Genomic DNA, 21,854 nt, shown 5'->3' with positions numbered 1-21,854 from the left:
ATCTAACCAGGGATGTAAAAGACCTATACAGAGAAAACTACAAAACACTACTGCAAGAAACCCAAAGGGATCTACATAAATGGAAAAACATACCAAGCTCATGGATAGGTAGACTCAACATAGTGAAGACGACAATTCTATCCAAAGCAATTTACAAATACAATGCAATCACAATCCAAATACCAACAACATTCTTTAAAGAGATGGAAAAACTAATCATTATCTTTATATGGAAACGGAAGACGCTCCAGATAAGTAAAGCTCTACTGAAGAAGAAGAATAAGGTAGGAGGACTCGCACTACCTGACTTCAGAACCTACTATACAGCTACGGTAGTCAAAACAGCCTGGTACTGGTACAATGACAGATACATTGAAATATGGAACAGAACTGAGAACCCAGATGTAAATTCATCCACCTACGGTCACTTGATCTTCGACAAGGGCCCAAAGTCCATCAAATGGGGAAAAGACAGTCTTTTTAACAAATGGTGCTGGCAAAACTGGATGTTCATCTGCAAAAAAAATGAAACAGGATCCATACCTCACACCATACACAAAAACTAATTCAAAATGGATCAAAGACCTAAAGATAGAGCCAGAAACTATAAAGTTCAAAGAAAAAATAGGATCAACGCTAGAGGCCCTAATGCATGGCATGAACAGGATTCAACCATAACCAACAACACACAAATCCCAGAAGATAAGGTAGATTACTGGGTTCTTCTAAAAATTAAACACTTATGCTCATCAACAGACTTCATCAATAGAGTAAAAAGAGACCCTACAGACTGTGAAAAAATTTTTGAACATTACAAGTCAGACAAAGGTCTAATTTCTAAAATCTACAAGAAAATCCAACCCCTCCACAACAAAAAGACAAATAATCCAATTAAAAAAGGGGCAAAGAATGAAACCAGAAAAACTAACGGTGCCCAGCTACCACCAACGACCACCCTGACAGGGAACAGAACAGAGAATCCCTGATGCAGCAGGAGAAAGGTGGGGTGCACAACTCAAATTCTAGTAAGAATACCAGACTTAATGGTCTGAATGAGACTGGAGGAACCCCGGAAGGCATGGTCCCCAGATTCTCTATCAGCTCACAAATGAAACAATTTTCTGAGGCCAACTCTTCAGACAGGGATTGGACTGGACTATGGGACACAAAGTGATACTCGTGAGGAGTGTGCCTCTTGGCTCAAGAGGATACAAGAGACTCAACGGGCAGCTTCTGTCCGAGGTGAGATGGGAGGGCATAGAGGGCAAGGAGCTGGTTGAATGGACATGAGGAATCAGGGGTGGGAAAGAGGAGTGTGCTGTCACAGTATGGGGAGAGCAATTAGGGTCACATAACAACGTATGTGTAAGTTTTTGTATGGGAGACTAATTTGAAATGTAAACTTCATTTAAACTACAACGGCAAACAAAAAAAAGGGCAAAGGAAATGAACAGACACTTCACCAAAAAAGACATTCAAGTGGCCAACAAGACACATGAGGAAATGCTCTCGATCACTATCCATTAGAGAAATGCAAATTAAAATCACAATGAGATACCATCTCGCCCCCGGCATTACTGGCACGAATCAAAAACACTGGAAATAACAAATGTTGGAGAGGCTGCAGGGAGACTGGAACTCTTATGCACTTCTGGTGGGAATGCAAAATGATACAACCATTTTGGAAAATAATATGGTGCTTCCTTAGAAAGCTAGAAATAGAAATACCATACGATCCAGCAATCCCACTCCTAGGAATATATCCTAGAGAAATAAGAGCTGTCACATGAATAGACATATGCACACCATATTCATTGCAGCACTACTCACAGTAGCAAAAAAGATGGAAACAACCTAAATGCCCATCAACAGATGAATGGATAAACAAACTATGGTACATATACACAATGGAGTATTATGCAACGATAAAGAACAATGATGAATCTGTGAAGCATCTCATAACTTGGATCAAACTGGAGGACATTATGCTACATGAAATAAGTCAATCAAAAAGGACAAACATTGTATGAGATCTCTACTATAATAACTCATGAAAAAGTTTACACAAAAAGAAACAACCTTTGTTGGTTACCAGGGATGAAAGGGGTAGGGGGCAGGGGAACTAAACAGACAATAGATAAGTGTTAACTTTGGTGAAGGGTAAGACAGTACACAATACTGGGGAAGCCAGCACAACTTGTACAAGGAAAGGTCATGGAAGCTCCATAGACACATCCAAACTCCCTGAGGGACTAAACTGCTGGGCGGAGGGCTGTGGGGACCCCGGTCTCAGGGAACATCTAGCTCAACTGGTATAAAACAGTTTATAAAGACAACGTTCTACATTTTACCTTGGTGAGTAGCGTCTGGGGTCCTAAAAGCCTGTAAGCAGCCATCTAAGATACTCCACTGGTCTCACCCCTTTGGGCACATGGGAGAATGAAGAGAACAGGATATGAGGAAAAGATCAGTCCAAAGGACTGATGGACCACAGCTACCACGGCCTCCACCAGTACAGCTAGATGGTGCCCGGCTACCACTACTGACTGCTCTGACCAGGATCACAACAGAGGGTCCTGGATGAACTGGAGAAGGATGTAGAACAAAATTCTAACACACAAAAAAAAGACCAGATTTACTGGCCTGAAAGACTAGAGAAACCCCAAGAGTATGGCCCCCAGACACACTTTTAGCTCAGTGGTGAAGTCACTTCCGAGGTTCACCGTTCAGCTGGGGATTGGACAGCCCCATAAAGCAGAACGGGACTAATGAGGCACAACAGTCCAGGGACAAAGACTAAAAGGCAGGAGGGAACAGGAAAGCAGGTGATAGGGAACCTAAGGTTGAGAAGGGACAGTGTTGTCACGTCGTGGCGTTGTTAACCACTGTCATAGGGCAATATGTGTACAAACTGTTTAATGAGAAACTATTTGTTCTGTAAACCTTCTTCTAAAGTACAAAAAAAAAGAAAAAATTATCTATGTGAGATCAAATTGACAACAGCAAATCAAAAGGTTTGATGGAAAGCCCAGGGGACAGTGAGTTGAAGATAATGGTGATGGAATAATTTGGAAAAGGATAGTGAGAACAGCAGCACAACTGGAAGAATGTAATCAATGTCACTGAATTGTACGGGTAAAAACTTTTGAAATGGTGAACTTTGGCTATGTATATTTTCAGAAAAAAAAAAGGTCCTCCAAGGTTGAGAAGAAGAGTGTTGACATGTCATGGTGTTGTTAACCAATGTCATAAAACAATATGTATACTGACTGTTTAATGAGAAACTATTTGTTCTGTAAACCTTCATCTAAAGTACAATAAAAAAAAATAAAAAGAAATACATTTTAGCTTGCGGTCTACTTTTTGTAGATTACCAGGCCTTTCTTCCTGGTCCACCTATGCACAGCAAGCCTCCACTGAGGGAAGGGTGGTGGCTGCGCATGAGGTGCATTGGCTGGAATGAAACCCGGGTCTCCCTCGTGTAAGGCAAGAATTCTACCACTGAATCATCAATGTCTGCTACCAACTATTCCCTAAATCATGACGCACAAGGAGAAAGGTAACTTGGTACTAATGAATCTTGTTGGTTTTTCCCTGTTAGAAAACACGAATTAAGGACCTCCACACGTTTGAGTTATGTTCAATGTTTATGAATCACTGCTTAGTAATTACAAAGAATATAAAACAATGGCTACTGTGAAAATGAAAGATTATTCACAATAATATCACTGGCTGTAAAATCAGTGATACAAATCAAGTTTCTTTCCTTAGAGGCACTTTTTTTTCCAAAGCTATAAGAAAATACAAACTTGTAATAATTAAGATGAAGTTCTTCTGATCCTTAACACTGCAGCAAAGTTTTAAAACAGAGATTTCTGAACATTTTTCCTGAAACTTAAACATCATGCAGAGGTTTTTGTTTTGCGGATTATTACTGTCCTTATTGTTAGCTTATTCTCTCCTCTATGGAGTTGAAAATCAATCTGATTGACTTCCTTGTATAAATAAATAAAAATAAAGAGATCATTTGCATTGAGCAATTCTATTATCCTCATCACGCTTTCATCCAAGTAATACTACTTCTACTCTCTTTAACTTTTCCTGATTACTGTGATTTTCCCTATCTGAGCACTTTAACTCCTCTGCATCCCGCTTTAAAAGGAGCTCTTGTGGCACAGTTAAGTGCTCGGCTGCTAACCAAAAGGTTAGTTCAAACCCACTAGCCACTCCTCAGGAGAAAGATGTGGCAGTCTGCTTCCGTAAAGATTACAGCCTTGGAATCCCTAGGGAGCAGTTCTACCCTGTCCTATTGGGTCACTAGGAGTCAGAATCAGCTTGAAAGCAATGGGTTTGAGTTGGTTTTTCTTTTTTTATCTTGCTTAAAAAGTTAAGGCCAACGTGTATGATTAGATTTCCAAGAAGGCATCACTGCTAAGACTAACACATTAACTGTCCTCTTCCTTATCTGAGCTCTAACATAGCTATTCTCTCAGTTGAGGCCTCTGTGTTCTTCACTTCTCTATCTATACTTTCCTTTGGAGTCAGCAAAGGCTATTCCAGAAGAAGTGATATCTAAATTGATCAAAAAAGACAAGACATTAACAGAGCACAAAGAATAATGGGACGTCTGTGAGAATTAAAAGCAGTTGAGGTTTACTCCAGTTGTGCCCTCCTCTAAGCTCTTATAACAATTGCGATTTTGTAATTTATTTTTCAATTATGAATTTAGGACCTAACATTCTCTCTTCTACTCACAGCCTACCATTGTCTAAACTTTTAAAAGCATTTCTTGGTATTTACCTTTTTTCATCTTTATATATTTCTTCCTCATCTAAATGACCAGTTCCTTTAGGATACAGCAGAAGAGATGTTAGAGATCATTTAGTCCTACTTAAAACTGAAGCATAGAAAAGTTACATTATTTGTCCAAGACTATGAGCTAATTATTAGAGAAGTAAGAGATCCTCACTCCTGTTCTAATAGGAGCCAACCCAGTTAAACAAAACCTTGTTTGGGAGAAGCCAACTTGTTCTTTTAAATTATATTTCTGTTTCCCAGACATTAGCTCCTCCCTAAACTAAGAAGCATTGTTCAGTTACATCACTGACACAGATGTGATTGCTAAAAAAAAAAAAAAGTTTGAGTACACTCATCTGTAAGGGGAACAAGATAAGTAAATTGTTTCTAGAGAATGTGGTAAGTGCTATATTCTTACACAGCAGAGAGCTCCTGAGTTTTTTTCAATATAAACCTTCGAAGGACACCAATTTCCACAGAGCTATCAGGCATTGATAATCACTGTCGAACTAAGCTGATACCAAAAGGCATTTAGGTCCTGACTCATGGTTTTCAGTGTATGGTGGGATCCAGTGTTTCATGAAATACTTCTGAAGATCCAGTAAAAGGAAGTTTGCTCATGATTAAAAAACAAAACAAAACAAAACTCATTGCCATCAAGTCGATTCCAACTCATAGCAACCCTACAGGACAGAGTAGAACTGCCCCATAGGGTTTCCAAGGAGTAACTGGTAGACTTGAACTGCCAACCTTTTGGTTAGCAGCAGAGCTCTTAACCACTGTGTTACCAGGTCTCCTTGCTCAGGATAAACATGTATATTTTCTACCTACTCCTTCTCTAACACCAAGTCATATGAAACTTCCAAGGCATTTTATCTCTTTCAATGCCAAATCCCATCCCTGCAGTGGCCAGGTTTATTTTCATATCTTAAAAATTGCTTATTAAAAAAAAAAAATTACCTCCTATGAACTTTTCCCCTATACTGCATTATCAAGAACACAAAGTGCTTAAAATTGATTGTGATGAGCTCTTACCGAAGCCCTGAGCTCAGCATGCATCCTAACTTCACTATCTGGGTCTACCTAGCCCCAACATTCCATGATCCCATCTGCTTCTTAGCCTGCTCTCAGCTCCGGGCATACTGGCATACAACAAACCCTCATTTGCATTAGAATCCAGTCCATTTATTGGATCAACTTTGAAACCTGCCTCCCAGAAAAAAGCATGCACGGTCACTCTGGTCTTCCATCCTACAAGTCAGAAAGTTCTATTTGGTATAAGATCTTTAAAGATTCAAAATATCCCTCCCCACCAACAAAAAGAAACCAAACTTGTTGATGTCGAGTTGACTGTGACTCATAGCGATCTCATAGGACAGGACAAAACTGCCCCATACAGTTTCCAAGGCTGTAATCTTTATGGAAGCAGACTGCCACATCTTCTTCCCACAGAGCAGCTGTTAGGTTTGAACCATTGACCTTTCGGTTAGCAGCCAAGTGCTTCAACCACTTCGAGAACAAATTCACTGCTGCCGGGTTGATTCCAACTCATAGCAACCCTAAAGGACAGAGTAGAACTGCCTCAAAGCTTTTCTAAGGCTGTAATCTTTATGGAAGCAGACTGTCACATCTTTCTCCCTCAAGGCAGCTGGAGGTTCGAATTGCCGACCTTTTGGTTAGCAGCCAAGCGCTTTTACAACTGTACCACCAGAGCTCCCTTGTGCAACCAGGGCTCCTCAAAATATCCCTGGTACTGGAATATCCTTCACTTCCTTGTCAGTTTGGCAAATTCCATGTCTACCGTGTAAAGCTTTCTTCACTTTCCCAACCAGAACAACCAGGAGTTCTCTCCTATGTACGATTATAGCACTTGTCACATTCCCTAGAAACAACTTACTTATCTTGTTTCCCTTAATAGACTAGTGCATTCACACTTCTTTTTTTTAAATGTTGTTGTTGTTGTTGTTAGGTGCTGTCAAGTTGGTTCCAACTCATAGCGACCCCAAGGACAGAGAAGAACTGCCCCATAGGGTTTCCAAGGGGTGGCTGGTGGATTTGAACTGCCGACCTTTCGGTTAGCAGCTGTGGACTTCCATTTTTTTTCTTTTATTTCATTTTATTGTGCTTTAGGTGAAAGTTTACAGTGTAAATTAGTTTCTCATTCAAAAATCTATACACAAATTGTTTTGTGACATCGGTTGTAATCCCTGTATTGTGTCAGCGCTCTCCCCCTTTCCCTTTCCATCCTGGGTTCCCTGCGTCCATTCGCTCAGTTTTCCTGTCCCTTCCTGCCTTCTTGTCTTTGCTTTTGGGCAGATGTTGCCCATTTGTCTCGAATACTTGATTGAACTAAGAAGTGTGTTCCTCACATGTGTTGTTTGTTTTACAGGCCTGTCTAATTTTTGGCTGAAAGCTGGACTTTGGGATATGACTTCAATCTGTCCTAATGATGAAAAATTTTCTGACACACTCCTTATATGTATATTTATATCTTTATTTATAAATTATGTACTTCTCTGGCAAAACTGGATATCGATTTGCAGATAAATGAAACAGGATCCATACCTCACACCACACACAAAAACTAAAAATGGATCAAAGACCTAAATGTTAAACCTAAAACTATAAAGTTCCTGGAAGATAACATAAGGACAAAGCTAGGGGTCCTAATTTTTGGCATAAATACACTATCAAACACAACTAAAAATGCATGAACAACATAAGATAAACTAGGTAACTGGGACCACCTAAAAATTAAATACTTATGCTCATCAAAAGCCTCTACCAAAAGAGTGAAAAGAGAACCTACAGACTGGGAAAAAGATTGGCAACGAAATATCCGACAAGGGTCTAATCTCTAAAATATATAGAAAATTTCAACACCTCAACAACAAAAAGACAATCCAATCAAAAAATGGACAAAGGACATGAACAGAGACTTCACCAAAGAGAAAATACAGGTGGCTAATAAACACCTAAAGAAATGAGCACGATTATTAGCCGTTAGAGTGATACAAATCAAAACTACAATGAGATACCATCTCACGTCTGTAAAAATGGCACTGATCAAAAAAACAGAAAACAAATGCTGGCAAGGTTGTAGGGGAGATTGGAACTCTTATACACTGCTGTGGGATTGTAAAATGGTACAACCACTATGGAAAATGGTATGACGCTCCCTCAAAAGCTAGAAACAGAAATACCTTATGTTCCAGCAATCCCACTCCTAGATATATATCCTAGAGATATAAGAGCAGTGACAAGAATAGACATACACACACTCACGTTTGTTGTAGCACTATTCACAATAACAAAAAGATGGAAACAACCTAAGTGCCCATCAGCGGATGAATGGATAAACAAATTGTGGTACATACATACAATGGAACACTATGCAATGATAAAGAATAATGATGAGTCCCTGAAACATCTTATAACATGGATGAATCTGGAGGGCATTATACTGAGTGAAATAAGTCAAACACGAAAGGACAAATATTGCATGACACCACTTTTATAAAAAGTCAAGAACAGGTATACACACAGAAAGCAATGTTCTTTGATGGTTACCAGGGATGGGAGAGGGAGGGAGGGTGAAAAACCAAAACCAAAAACTCACTGCCGTTCAGTCAATTCCGACTCATAGCGACCCTACAGGACAGAGTAGAACGGCCGCATAGGGTTTCCAAGGATGTAAATCTTTACAGAAGCAGACTGCCACATCTTTCTCTAGATGGTAGACACGTGTTAATTCTGGTGATGGGAAAAGCAATATACAATATGGGGATGTCAGCACAGCGTGACCAAGGCAAATGAAGACACTGAGAGGTACTCAAGAATAAAGGACAACTACAGTAAATGCTATAACATACAATTTTGCAATAACAGTAATAACAAGCAAAAAATATGTGAGTAGCTATATGGGTAGATATGTATGCTATATGGCTGTGGGAAGGCATGGAAGTACACGCATGTGCATATACAGGTATATTTGTGGGCATATGTATATACATGTTTGTATGAGCTGCATATATATTCATATACACAATAAAGCACATGGGGGCACAGTTATGGATACTTCCTAAAAAACCCAGAACCAAACCAGTTGCTGTCAAGTCCATTCTGACTCATAGCAACCCAAACACATCATGGGATTGATTTACTGGGTTTAAGGCTCAGGACCATAGTCTCGTGGGACAACTAGGTCAACTGGCATAACTTAGATCATAAAGATAATGTTCTCCATCCTAGTTTGGTGAGCAGTGTCTGGGGTCTTAAAAGCTTGCAAGCAGCCATCTAAGATACAACTATTGGTCTCTTCCCTTCTGGAGCAAAGGACATTGAAGGAAATCAAAGACTCAAGGAAGAAATTAGTCCACAGGACTAATGGCCCATAGGAACCACAGAGCCTCTTCTATCCTGAGACCAGAAGAACTAGATGGTGCCTGGCTACCAGTACCAACAGTTCTGACCAGGGATACAATATAAGTTCCCAGTTAGATTGGGAGAAAAATGTAGTACAAAACCCAAATTCATAAAAAAGACCAGATTTACTGGACTGATAGAGACCCCCGAGATTACTGCCCTAAGATACCCTTTTAACCTGGAACTGAAGCCACTCCCAGAGGTCTGCTTTCAGCCAAAGAATAGATTGGCCTATAAAATAAACAATAACACCCATGAGGAATGTGCTTCTTTAAACATTCCACTATATGGTTAAACAGTTAAACAATCAACCATATGGTCAACATTTACACAAAAGCAAAGAGAAGAAGGCAAGGAGGGGCAAGGAAACTGGATACATGGAAATGGGGCAGGCGGAGTGGAAATGGTGAGAGTGCTGACATATTTCGGGGATTTTAACCAATGTCACAGAACGATTTGTGTATGAAATGTTGAATGGGAATCTAATTTGCTATGTAAACTTTCACCTAAAACATAAGAAAATATTTAAAAAAAAAAGAAAAGACTGTAAGGGGACAGGGAAACTAGATTAATGGAAATGGAACAACCAGAACAGAAATAATGAGAATGTTTGTAAATTCTGAAGAATGTAACCAACGTCAATGAACAATTTGTGTAGAAATTTTTGAACGGGTACCTAAACTCTGTGTAAACCTTCACTGAAAACACAACAAAGTATATTTTAATTAGATGTTTCCACTAACACCAAAACACATTGTCTATAAAGTTTAAATTTAAGAAATTATTTCTCAAAATTATAATATATCCCCTTTTTGGACTAAGGCAAGACTGCATTTAACCAAAGTTAAATCAGATAATTTACCTCAAAGCAAGGTTTCTCTCAGAAGACCTATGACACATTGTTCTCTTACCTCACAATTACATGTGTTTTTCTTGTTCTTTCTCCAAACCATATAGTGGATGGCTTAATGCTGATTGTGTGGAGTGGAATTCTATTTTTGGAAGTAATTCCACAGGGTAATTTGTTCCACTGAAAATATTCCTCTGCCTAAAAAAGATAAAAAAAAAAAAAAAATAGGAGAACAGTTCTAGATTTTCAACAATCTATTTTTAAGCACAGTCCCAAATACAAACGCAGATATGAGGAAATAATCAGATAATTCCAAGTCGGGGAACATTCTACAAAACAACTAGTCTAGACTCTTCAAAAATATCAATGTCATGAAAGAAAGACAAAAGGCTTAGAGACTTGATCTATATTAAGAGAGAGTAAAGAGACATGACTGAATGGACACATGATCCTTAATTAAATACTGGTGGCCTCTGCTCTCCCCACCCCACAAGCTATAAAAAACACTATTGGGACAACTAGGGAAATGTGAGTTTGGACCGTATAATATCTAATAGTGTTGTATCAATGTTAAATTTCCTGAGTGTGGTAAATGTATTATGGTTATATAGGAGAATGTCTTTGTTAAGAGATCCATGCTGAAGGATTCAGGATGATGTGTCATGAAGTCTGCAGCTTACTCAAATGGTTCAGGGCAAGGCAGAGGGTGATTACAGAGAGAGGGAGAAAGAGAGAAAGCAAATATGGCAAATGTTAACAAACTGGTAAATCCAAATGAAGATTCTACTAGTCTTATTATTTCACTGTTGATTTCCCATTTTTCAAAATAAAGTTGGAGGGAAAAAAGTAATTAAAAAATTTTAAAGGTTGAGAAATAATGGGACTACTTTTCCAAATACCATTAACATTCCATCCAAAGCAAATTTCATCAGGGTCCCTGTGGTGCTATCACGCAGTTTGGATGAGATTGCTACAAGGCCCTGAGTGGTCTCTACTGGTCAGTAGTTTTAAAGGCTAAATGACCTAAGAAATAGCTTAAGCCACCCAGAAGTAGCATTTCAAGAAAGTAGCCAAATGTGGGGAATGACTGCAGTTGTGTTGCTGTGTGCCGTCGAGCTGATTCCAACTCACAGCAACCCTATGTGAGTATGAGATGACAGCAGTAGCAGTTACAAATTAGACCAGTTTGTGGGACATGAGAGTATTCAGAGAAAAAAATAACCCTGCCAGTTAAAACACTTATAGGCAGAGGAGCGAAGATAGTGGACTGAGGAGCAGCCTGGGAGGCAGCCTTGGGGCCAAGGGGCAGGCCAAATGCATCTGACGGACTACGGGGGTTCCCTATCACAAGAACATTTTCCTTGAACTTTAGGTGCTTTTATATTTTCTTCATCTCAGAAAGAAAACAAAATTCTGAACTCAGGACTTGGCAAGCATTTCTGTGTCGTCTCCTGGAGCAGGTGACCCTGTTTCTTTTATCCAGCCACTCTCCCTATTCTTGAAATGTGGATGTCTCTTCTCTACAGTTTATCTCCACGATTTGGAATGGAAAAGGCCGCTTTTCTTTTTCTTCCACCTCTCAAATTCAACACAGAGAAGCCTCTAGGATGCAGTCATCCTGCCAACTTCTCCGAAGAAAGAATCAACTGACGTGGGTCTTCTGCTGCTATTTGTCTAACTGTAAAGAAATTATTTTGAAAACTGAAGTCTGATGTTTAATTTGAAATACATGCTTTGATGGTGGTATTTGTGAATTCTTTACCTTTTGTTCTATACAAGAAGATTAAATAAATAGCAAGCATGGATGACTTCAGGTTTTTTATGTTTTTTTTTAACGTCTTCCAGTTTCAGCCAGTATCATGAAAAGCACAGCTCAGACTGCAGCAGTAAATTCCAAATATACTTTCCAATTTCAAATGAAAGAGATGGTAAAAAATTACATATATTTACGTATCTAAATCCTGGCTCATCTCATGACAGATACTTCCTGAATAAACAAAGGTTCAATTTTGCAATTGATGTGATAAAGTTGCATAAAGACAAGATATCTTGGGATTAATTTTCATATGTGAATAAACCATCACAGTCTCTGTACAAATACACATTTTTGCATGCATAAATCCACATTTTTGGATGAGAAGAACGATTTTTCTCCAAGAGAAGATAGCTCTGTTCACTTTTTTCCTCAGAAGTCTTTGGACACTGGTATTTTAAAATGTTTTTTCATTCATCTAAGGAAGGACCATATTGTATCGTGCAGAAGCTAGCCCTCTGAATACATACTTGAGTTTAGTGAAAGAGTGGTAAAAGACAACAGTCCCGCATCCAGTGATGGAAGCCTTTTTACCTCCCTAGGAAATGAGGCTGCTGTGTTATAAATTACTTCATCCTTTGTGGAGTTTTATAATAGCACTTGGGACTTGGTTTCTCATGCTGCCATGGCTAGACGAAGACTAGCATGAGTGGTTTTTCAGTCAGAAGATGTTATGGACCCTTCAACTGTGGACATAAAAGAGTGGGGGGAAATGAGAAAAGTTTTCACATGATTTCTTTCTCCTAAGAAAAAGAAGCAAAGATGCCTTTGCAGCTCCATTTGACTTTATGGTGTGTTACATTCTTTAGCTCCATTTTTTATAAAACCATAAGTAACTTTTTCCCTTCCATTCAAGATGAGTACTTGAGTGTTTGATTTATTTTTCTAGGTGACAGGTGTAATCTTAGGCTGAAAAAGCTAGGACTCAGGTAACTCTTTCCCTGGTCAGAACTTAAGCTTCTCATTAGAGAATGGGCCTCAGAGGCAATGTTCCCAAATTTGTAGTTGCATCAGTGTAGATTTAAGAAAAAACTCAGGGTCTAAAAAAAAAGCCTCAAAGAAGAAAGAGAAATTTCAACAAGAAACACGGATCTACCTTTCCTTCACTTAAAAAATTACGCCACATGAACAAATGTAGAAGAAAGGTATCCTTAGTTCCAAACCCACAGGACCACTGTATGAATTGTTAGGTTCTTACAGAAGGAGAGGAGAAATTTACCTACGATCCTTTGAGATGGGAAAAAGAATTTAAACTTCTGAGATGAAATTAAGAACAGACAGTCTTAGATCGTCTGCATTATAACGAAAGTTTGCTCAGAGCCATGCATGCTATGATGCTAGGAATTTGAAGCAGATTTACCAAAATTTGATATTGATAGAAATGGCAAAAAATGTGAAATGTTGAGCACTCTAATGATTAGTCAAAAGGAAGGCTTTTCAGTAACATAATTATATAGTGTAGATAAAACACACTTTGCTTTGAGGGCAATTACTTAGTGGTAAAGCATACTAGAAATAACTGTGGTTAAAGATAACTTAAATTCTCCTCCAAGTGACCTCCCAGCCACTTCCTGATGTTTTCCTTTGGTATTTCGAAATTGTTAAAAACAGAACGGAACCTATCCCACCAGTTTGTTCAGAATGTATTGTGCAGAATTTGTGTCTTCCAATTAATTGATTGTTATCCATCCTCTTCGTGTCCTGACAGCTTTTTGGGTAAGATCATTTGGCAGGCGATAGTGTACCTATATCAGAGCACCAGTGAAACCAGCCCACTTATTTGAGCAGGTAGCAGATCCTGCTTCTCCAGATACTTTACATTTTTTCAGTTCATAGCTAACAGAACCACTGTTAATGCTCCCTTTCAAACTGTTCTTGCATATTCCATGATTGTCACCAGATGGCACTTCACAAAATGAGTATACTCCAGTTGTACTTGCCCAGTGTTAACATATCTACATTTTTTTTCCTGCCTTATTTTAGTCCCCTTCCTGATGGTAAGTAGCCCTGGTGGCACAGTGGTTAAGCGCTCAGCTGCTAACCAAAATGTCAGCAGTTCGAATCCAACAGCCACTCCTTGGAAACTCTATGGGCCAGTTCTACTCTGTCCTATAGGATCACTACGAGTCAGAATCAACTCGATGGCAATGGGTTTTGGGTTTTTGGGTTTCCTGATGGCAAAAACTACAGTTTCCAGCAGGATTATGCCTTGATCTGCATCTGTGCCTACTTCCTTTCTTTTGCTCACCCATGTTAGCTGGCAAGTTTTCTTTTGAAAAGTTAAACAAAAAACAGGATATGTGAAATAGAACATATATGTGTGTATATTTTAATACTTGTGGACAAGAGGTTAGAAGTTGTTTAAGAACAACAAAGTCACCAATGTCTTCCATTTTGAGATGTGTATAGTTTTGTAAGCATTATTGCTTGGTAGCAAATTATAGTGCTATGTTAAGGGTTAATGTATGAGCCTAGTAGTAATTATAAACTTCAGGATGAACTATCGATAATAACCAATAGTGTAAAAAGACTGGAAAATCTAGACATTTTTTCATAAATATCTAAATTTGTGATATTCTTCCTTGGGGAAAGGAGATTAAGGCCAAAAAGACTCGTTTATGAATAGAAATATGGGGTGACAATCTGAAATTTTGTGTTTGTGGATATTTAAACTTTCCACGAGGCAGGTGGAAACTGACTGCCTTTGTGTCTTACTGTGGTGTGATTAATTACTTTTGTGTGTGGCCTTTCTAGCCATGGTCTTGTGACTCCCACCCAGGTGATTGGGTGGGGCTGTGCAAATAAGACGATTGTGGCCCACCAAGGGGATTAGTCAGTTTTGCCTTAAAAGACCACCAATTCCAGAGCAGAGAGAAGAGCCACCACCAAAGGAGGAGAGATCAGGCAGCAGGAGACGGCGCAGTGGGCTTCCCAGCCCATGAAGAGGGAAAGCTGAGTGCCTTTGGGCAGAGACTAAGGGCCAGGGAGAGGTGTGCCTGCTAGCACAGCTGAGGAGAGGCTATCCTAATGGAAGAACTGTATCCTGAGTGTTCTTGAATTCTAACTGTTATTTCCCTAATAAACCCTATAATTGTTTAAGTATGGTCTGTGAGTTCTGTGTGGCCACTGCAATGAATTACTGAAACCAGTAAAGAGTGCCGTGGGAGGGACGGGTGGTGTCAGAATTGCTAGAGACGGCGAAGAGAGGAGGCTTGTCTGGCTTCCACCTCACAGGAAGCCAGCCTCTGGCTGTTGATCTTGGTTCTCCTTCCCGCTTGCGGGGCTGGAGCAGATCAGACACTGCCCCCAAGCTGTTCTCGCACTTACAAAACCTCAAATCAAAACACAGACCCATTTCATCATACTGCTTTCCTCTCTTGGTCTGAGACTGTTCTTACACTATCTCCACATTGTATGTCTTTTAAGTTCACTATTTTCCCACTCCTTTTACATCAAGAAATTATTTTACACTTTGCATGTCTTACTAAGATGCTGTATTAATTGCTTCAGTGAGTGCTTTTCTAATCTGCAGACTATTTACATTTCCTGTCTGCAGCATGCTATGTGTTAAAGGAAAAATACTTTGTCAGTAGTTTAGAGTGTCCTAGCTTATGAATTTGTCACAGGCTCTTCCTATCTCCAAATTTGCTGGAGTGTATACTGGCGGGATTCTAGACCTTGAGAACTGGAAATGTAGCTAGATGGAGTACCCAAGTTGCCATGTAATAAGTGAACTCTTTTCCTGGGTTAGAGTAAGCCTCAGACAGCTTTCACTTTTTTCTACTTTCCTTGTGGAAATAAAGCAGTTGTTTTATTTTGAAAGCATAATACAGCTTTCTGTGGAAAAGGAATTCTTATCTCTAAAAGCTGCCTTGAAAACTTGGACATCGTATTTTTCTGAGGTGATTTTCAAATCTCAGTATTAAGAGATTTTAGGATTTATTGACACAGATTCTAAAGTTAGTAAGACAGAAAATACAAATCAATTTTAATGTGTATCAAGCAAGCTTGAACTAGTAGGCCCTTTAGCAGCAGATCTCCAGGGACCAGGTTTAGATTCTCATAGTGTACTTAAAGTAGTTGACCTCTGGGTTCTAGTAGTTTAGTGCCTGGGAGAATCCATTTCTGAAAGGCATTTTAAAAAATGTTTAAATACCTCTGAAAGATAATGCAAAATAGCACAGTATATAAGAAAGGATATTTCCTGTTGCCAAAAGAAAAAGTCATAAAATGAATTAATAATTTTAAGAGGTAGACTTTTTGTAGCAATAACAGTTTTGAATGTATAGTAAATTGCATTAGCAAGGTTGTACAGCAGAATAAGTGTTATCACTTGAGTTTTTGGGGCTTTGTTATCAGCAGAGTTGCCCAAAAGGGAAAAGGTATGTTCTAAGTAAAGAGCATATACGAAATATTTTTTTCTTCCTTTTAAAATAGTATGAATGTATATAAATATGTGATAGTACATGTGAGAAATATCCACTTTTGTTTAAGTTAAAGGCTATGTTTCCTAAAGGAGTAGGTTAAAAAAAACAAAAACCAAACCCGTTGCCATCAAGTTGATTCTGACTTACAGCGACCCCACAGGGTTTCCAAGGACCTCCTGGTGGATTCAAACTGCCAACCTTCTGGTTAGCAGCCTGAGCTCTTAACCACTATGCCACCAGGGTTTCCAGGAGTGGGTTAGAGCCACAGTCTTTAGCTATTCCCTTCAATCTTTTTGTTTTTCAGTTTTTTTAAATCCCAACTTCCCTAACCGTAAGCAGGAAGAAAAGCCAGCCATCTAAGTTCTCGGGTTATTTATTTTTTTTAATCTTAAATATACAATAAACTTTTTCTTTTTGAAAATACACCCAGAAGCCAATGGAGAAAAATAAGGTGACAAAGCAGAAGAGTAACGCCATTCTAGAGTAAATGTCTACTGCCAAAAAGAACAGTAAGCAAAAAACCCACGACTGCTTCAGTGGGGCTCTAAGTACATTTGTTTCCAGGTTAAGCACTAGAAAGATTTCCTTTTAGTGGCTCTAACCCACTCCTGAAATAAAACTTTCGGTTCTCTTCTTTTCCCAGAGCTTTTACGTCATTCTCTACCCAAAAGGACCAGGATTTGCATATAAGCCTTTTATACCTGAACAGTGGTCCTAATTTTAGCCTTTTCTCATGTGACTTTTGTTCCGAAGAGGCATTGTGATAGATCTGAAGAGCCTGCCGGCATTTCTTAGTGATCACTTGATTAATCCACATTTTATGTTCAAACTGCATGTATCCTGATTATTTCCCATAATTACTCTGAATCAAGGTTTACTTTTCATTTACCATTAAAGTAAAACTAGGTCTAGTTGAAAGTGTAAACAATAGTGGCAGGCCTATAATTCTGATTTTACAGTACTAATATTCTACCAATGCATGACCGAAAATGTACACTGTTAGGTGGTTACTAGTAATTTTATATATGCATTTATTAGTGAAGCAATAGAAATTTAAACCAATGGCTTCAATTTATTGTTTGTGTTATCAGTCTTCTACTTAAAGATGATCTTACTTCCATTGAAAATGGGAGACAGAAGATAAACAGGGGCAACCAAGAGACATTCATACTGTCAGGAATGGCGCATAACAGTCCTCTTCCTCTAACCTCTTGCCTGGTTCCAGTGGTCCTCAAGTACGTTCGAAAACAAAAGGTACAAACTGAATAAATAAATGAGCTGCTACAGCTATAATAATCAGAAAGTGCAGAGTTTCAGAAACGGTAGGAAAAGAGGGAACACCAGTGTGTAGTACATAAAATAACTAGGTATGGAGTTTTTCTGACACAGTCTATATGACCTAAATTTGGACCTCTTAGAACTAATGTCTTGGAAGTGATTCATGTCAAAAAGTTCATGTTTCAGATGTTTCAGGATTTCTGGGCAACCAGGCAACCAGCAATAAAGGACCACTGGCAGCAGATGAGACTTCCACTTTGTGGGAATAGTCTGGAAACTATCGATACACCTATGGTTTAGTTTCTTCTGCTTAAAATTTATTTTTTTTTATAGACAGAGATTTACCCTTAAAATTTGTTATTGTTTTATAGCTAGAGACTGATCCTTGATGGTTTGGTTAGACTGCACAGTTTTTTTTTTTGCCTAAAGCTTTTGCTCCTAGGTAAACAGGAAAGTTTTACTTATTTTTAAAAACAAAGAAAAACCTTGCCATTTATTTTCTTATGTGGTGAAGAAAATAAATCTGCTTCATTGTGGTGGCTCAAAAATTTTCTTGAGAAGAAAAATTCTTGACTCTGAAATTACCCTTATAAGGACAAGTGATCATGACAAATAATGTAGAAGTGGAATCCATTATATCTGTAAGATCCCTAAATAGAAGAGAATTCCAGATTAGCCTCGGTGATTATTGTTAGGCCCCTTTCAGGTCTCATATTCTATAACTGAAAAAACCTTTTTTTCCAAAATTTTAACTTCATTTTCCTTGTGGTGGGGCTTTGCTCCAAATATCTTTGGGAATGTTTCAGCGGGATGGTAACTTTCCAAACCTATAAAAAACCAAATCTGTTGCTGTTGAGTCGATTCCAACCCTATAGGACAGAGTAGAACTGCCCCATAGGGTTTCCAAGGTGTGGCTGGGGGATTTGAGCTGCCGATCTTTTGGTTAGCAGCGTAGCTCTTAACCACTGCGCCACCAGGGCTCCAGTAACCTTCCAGTGGTTCAGAATTGAATTAGACTTATCATTGCGAAGTTTGGTCTCCACTCACATACAGAAGGTGAGATGTCATATTCCATATGTAACTCTCCTTGCCATGTACTGATAAAATGTCTACCAGCCAATGAAACCAATAAAGATTAAGGACAGAGTTTCTCTGAACTCTCTGCTCCAATTATTCCACTCAGGCAGATTAAAAGAAATTGTTAACACTGGAAAGCCAAACATCACAGAAGATTTCTCCAGGAACCATACTCCTAAACCTTCTTTAAAGTCAGATTAGATAAGTAGGCCTACTGATAATTTTCAAAAGGTTTTTCCTCCCTTGGTGATGACAGTATGCCATGCTATCGATTAAAATATATTTTTCTTCAGGGTTAAGAAAGGGATTCAGGCAATACATTACAATCATTCCTTAAAGAAGCAACAGTAATAGTCTGGGCATTACCTTAAGATCATCCATCTCTTGTAATTAAAAAGACTCACAGTAGAGTGACTATCACATATAGTTGACTTTTATTTACTGTGTTTTAAGTGCAGGAATTGATCACTGTGTTTCCTTGCTGGTCTGCATCTTCTCCACTGTACCACCGATGCATGTATAAGATAATATTAAAAGAACTTCACTGAATATGTTTGAAGTATTACAAAAGGCAGCTTTCTTTTTAATCTATGCATCTTTGGGAATTTTACAGAAGATATTTTATTCTTTGGTGTAAAAAGGAACTGTTAATATGAGTTGGAAACTCTGTACCTGTGTACAGTTTTTTATTTTTTGTTTTTTTTTTTAAGTAATAAAGCAGTATGGTCTGAGAATGTAGAAAAAATAAAACACTTATAGGCACAGGGTTAAATACAAGTCCAACAGCCACTGGGTATATACATACATACATACATACATACACACACACAAACACACACACAGTGATGAAATCATTCATGAGTGGGAGTCCTAACATGCATCTTATCAACCATCAGAAGTTTTTAACCCTGTAGCTCTCTTACAGAGTTCTGAAGTAGAACATTCAATACTAAGGGTAAGACTTTGTTTCTTTGTTTAAAATTATGCTTTACTTTAGGGCACCTGAGCAATTTTACTTTAGGCGTTTGGCTCATTGAACCACTGTAACTAATACAATAGTGATCAAAATGTATAAATGCAGGGTTTACTAAAAACTTACTTGGCATTGGAATCCTAAGATATTTCAAAATAGAGAAAAATTATGAACACTCATACCATAGCATTTGACTATTACTAATTTTTAACATGAGAAAAAATTTAAAAGGCACATTCAAATTGGAAGCCTTATACCCGGCATTTAATAACAAAAGGGAGTTCTATGGTGGCATCAGAAAACAAATTGCAAGTGAGTTGCAAAGACATAAGAAACATTCATTCGAAAATGGGCCATCAATGTTGTTGTGTGTGGCAGAGTTGATTCTGACTCACAGCAACCCCATGTGACAGAGCCGAACTGCCCCACAGGTTTCTTTCCAAGGCTATAGTCTTCACTGGAACAGATTGCCAGGTCTTTTCTCCACTAGTGGGTTTGAACTGCCGGCTTTGCAGCTAATGGCCAAGCACTTTAACTACTGTGCCAGCAGGGCTCCTTGAGCCATAAGTACATGGACTGATTTCAAGGTATGAAGCAAAGTTATATCGAGGTATTTATCTCAAATGAGTAGAAGAAAACTAAAGTTTATAAATATGCACGTGTCATGAGTATGAAAGATAAACACCAGTGGATTGTAAATATGGTTCCTTAAATTATAAATTATAACGCTGTATTTCTTACTTCATTACAAATAAATATGTATTCTCAAATGTGTATGAATATATTTCATTAAAAAACTGTAAGGATCTCGGTCTATTTACAAAGTTTACAGCAAAAGAATACTACAACGTATCACTGCACAACCCCAAGCAAACTGCTTTGGACCTCAGTCAGAGTTCTGCATTTATAAATTGAGGAGCCTAGAAAATGTGGTATCTGAGGTTCTTTCTAGACCTAAAATTCTGTTTTTTCTGGATCATGCAAACAATACGAGAAACCTAATTTACATACTTACCTTTGGATGGCGACAGGCGTGGATCTGGGTGCTGCGATCTGTCGTGAGGTGATGGAGAATGTCAGGCATGTTTCTAAACATGTCCAGTTTATCCACATGAACCTAAAGAAATAAAATTGATAGGCAAATTATCTGAAATTAATGTCCATAAGTAAATCGTTCAAAGGTAAATATTCAGGGGCAAATCATCCAGTTAATGAACTAACTCATTATTTGTATGTGAAACCTAGCTTTGGCTATTTCAATACACATTAGAATTCTGTCAGGATGTCAATATGACAAAGGGCCAAAGACCATATTCCAACCAGTCAGGTTTATCAGTGGTAATAAAAAATCAGAGACTTGGTTCATGGATTTCATTTGATCATGCTCTTACTGTCGTTCATTGCTTCAACAGCCATTCAATTAATATTTGCCGTGCACCTACCAGGAGCCTCACGGTACAGTGGTTAAGTGCTTGGCAGCTAACCGAGAGGTTGGCGGTTCGAACCCACCAGCTGCTCCATGGGAGAAAGATGTAGCAGTCTACTTCAGTAAAGACTATAGCCTCGGAAACCCTACGGGACAGTTCTACTATGTCCTACAGTGTCACTATAGGTAAAAATCGACTTGACGGCAACGGGTTTTTTTTTTAAATGGGTGCACACACAATATGTCAAGCTTTATTCTAAATATTGCAGATGTAGCGATGAACAAAGCAGAAAAATTAACAAAAATCACCTATTCTCAAAGATATGCACACAACATGCCACATAAGGGCAGCTGGTATGGGGTTAAGAAAGCTGAACCAGAAGCAGGAGACCCAGGTCATCCCTTACCACATTCCACTGCACTGGATTCAGCGGAAGGGCAGATGCAGAGAAACAAATATTGAAGACTTGGACACCTTTAGAATTTAAGGTTAACATACTTTAAGTGTTAAAACCAATGTGTAAGTTTTACTTAAAGGTTATCTCTGAACAGGACAAACTAAATGACAAACATCTAGATTGTTGTTAGAATTATGAAACAGTAAAAAAAGATGCATTCTCAGAGAGTTCCAGCAAAATGGCGCTCTAGGCAGAAGCACCACGCCGTCCCTCCACAGCAAAGATCCGAAAAACTAAGCTGAACAGAGAATACAACAATCCTGAAACCCTAAAACATCAAATGAAGAGATAAAGAACTCAGCCAAGCACCAAATGGGAGTCAGAAAACTG

The 21,854-nt window shown here is 38.6% G+C and overlaps 1 protein-coding gene across 1 annotated transcript in view; it reads right to left on the bottom strand.

The window, feature by feature from the left end:
- The window catches only part of DCLRE1C (DNA cross-link repair 1C), a 70,676-nt gene that overhangs the window by 21,221 nt on the left and 27,601 nt on the right, over nucleotides 1-21,854 (bottom strand). The window contains 2 exon segments of the mRNA XM_023734336.1: nucleotides 10,134-10,270; nucleotides 20,656-20,757. Coding sequence (XP_023590104.1) covers nucleotides 10,134-10,270; nucleotides 20,656-20,757 — 239 coding nt within the window.

The sequence above is a fragment of the Trichechus manatus genome, unplaced genomic scaffold (genome assembly GCF_000243295.1).
Source record: "Trichechus manatus latirostris isolate Lorelei unplaced genomic scaffold, TriManLat1.0 scaffold00067, whole genome shotgun sequence".
In the NCBI taxonomy this organism is placed as follows: domain Eukaryota; kingdom Metazoa; phylum Chordata; class Mammalia; order Sirenia; family Trichechidae; genus Trichechus; species Trichechus manatus.
Note: the sequence above shows the minus strand (reverse complement) of the source record. Positions and strands in the feature narration are given on the sequence as shown.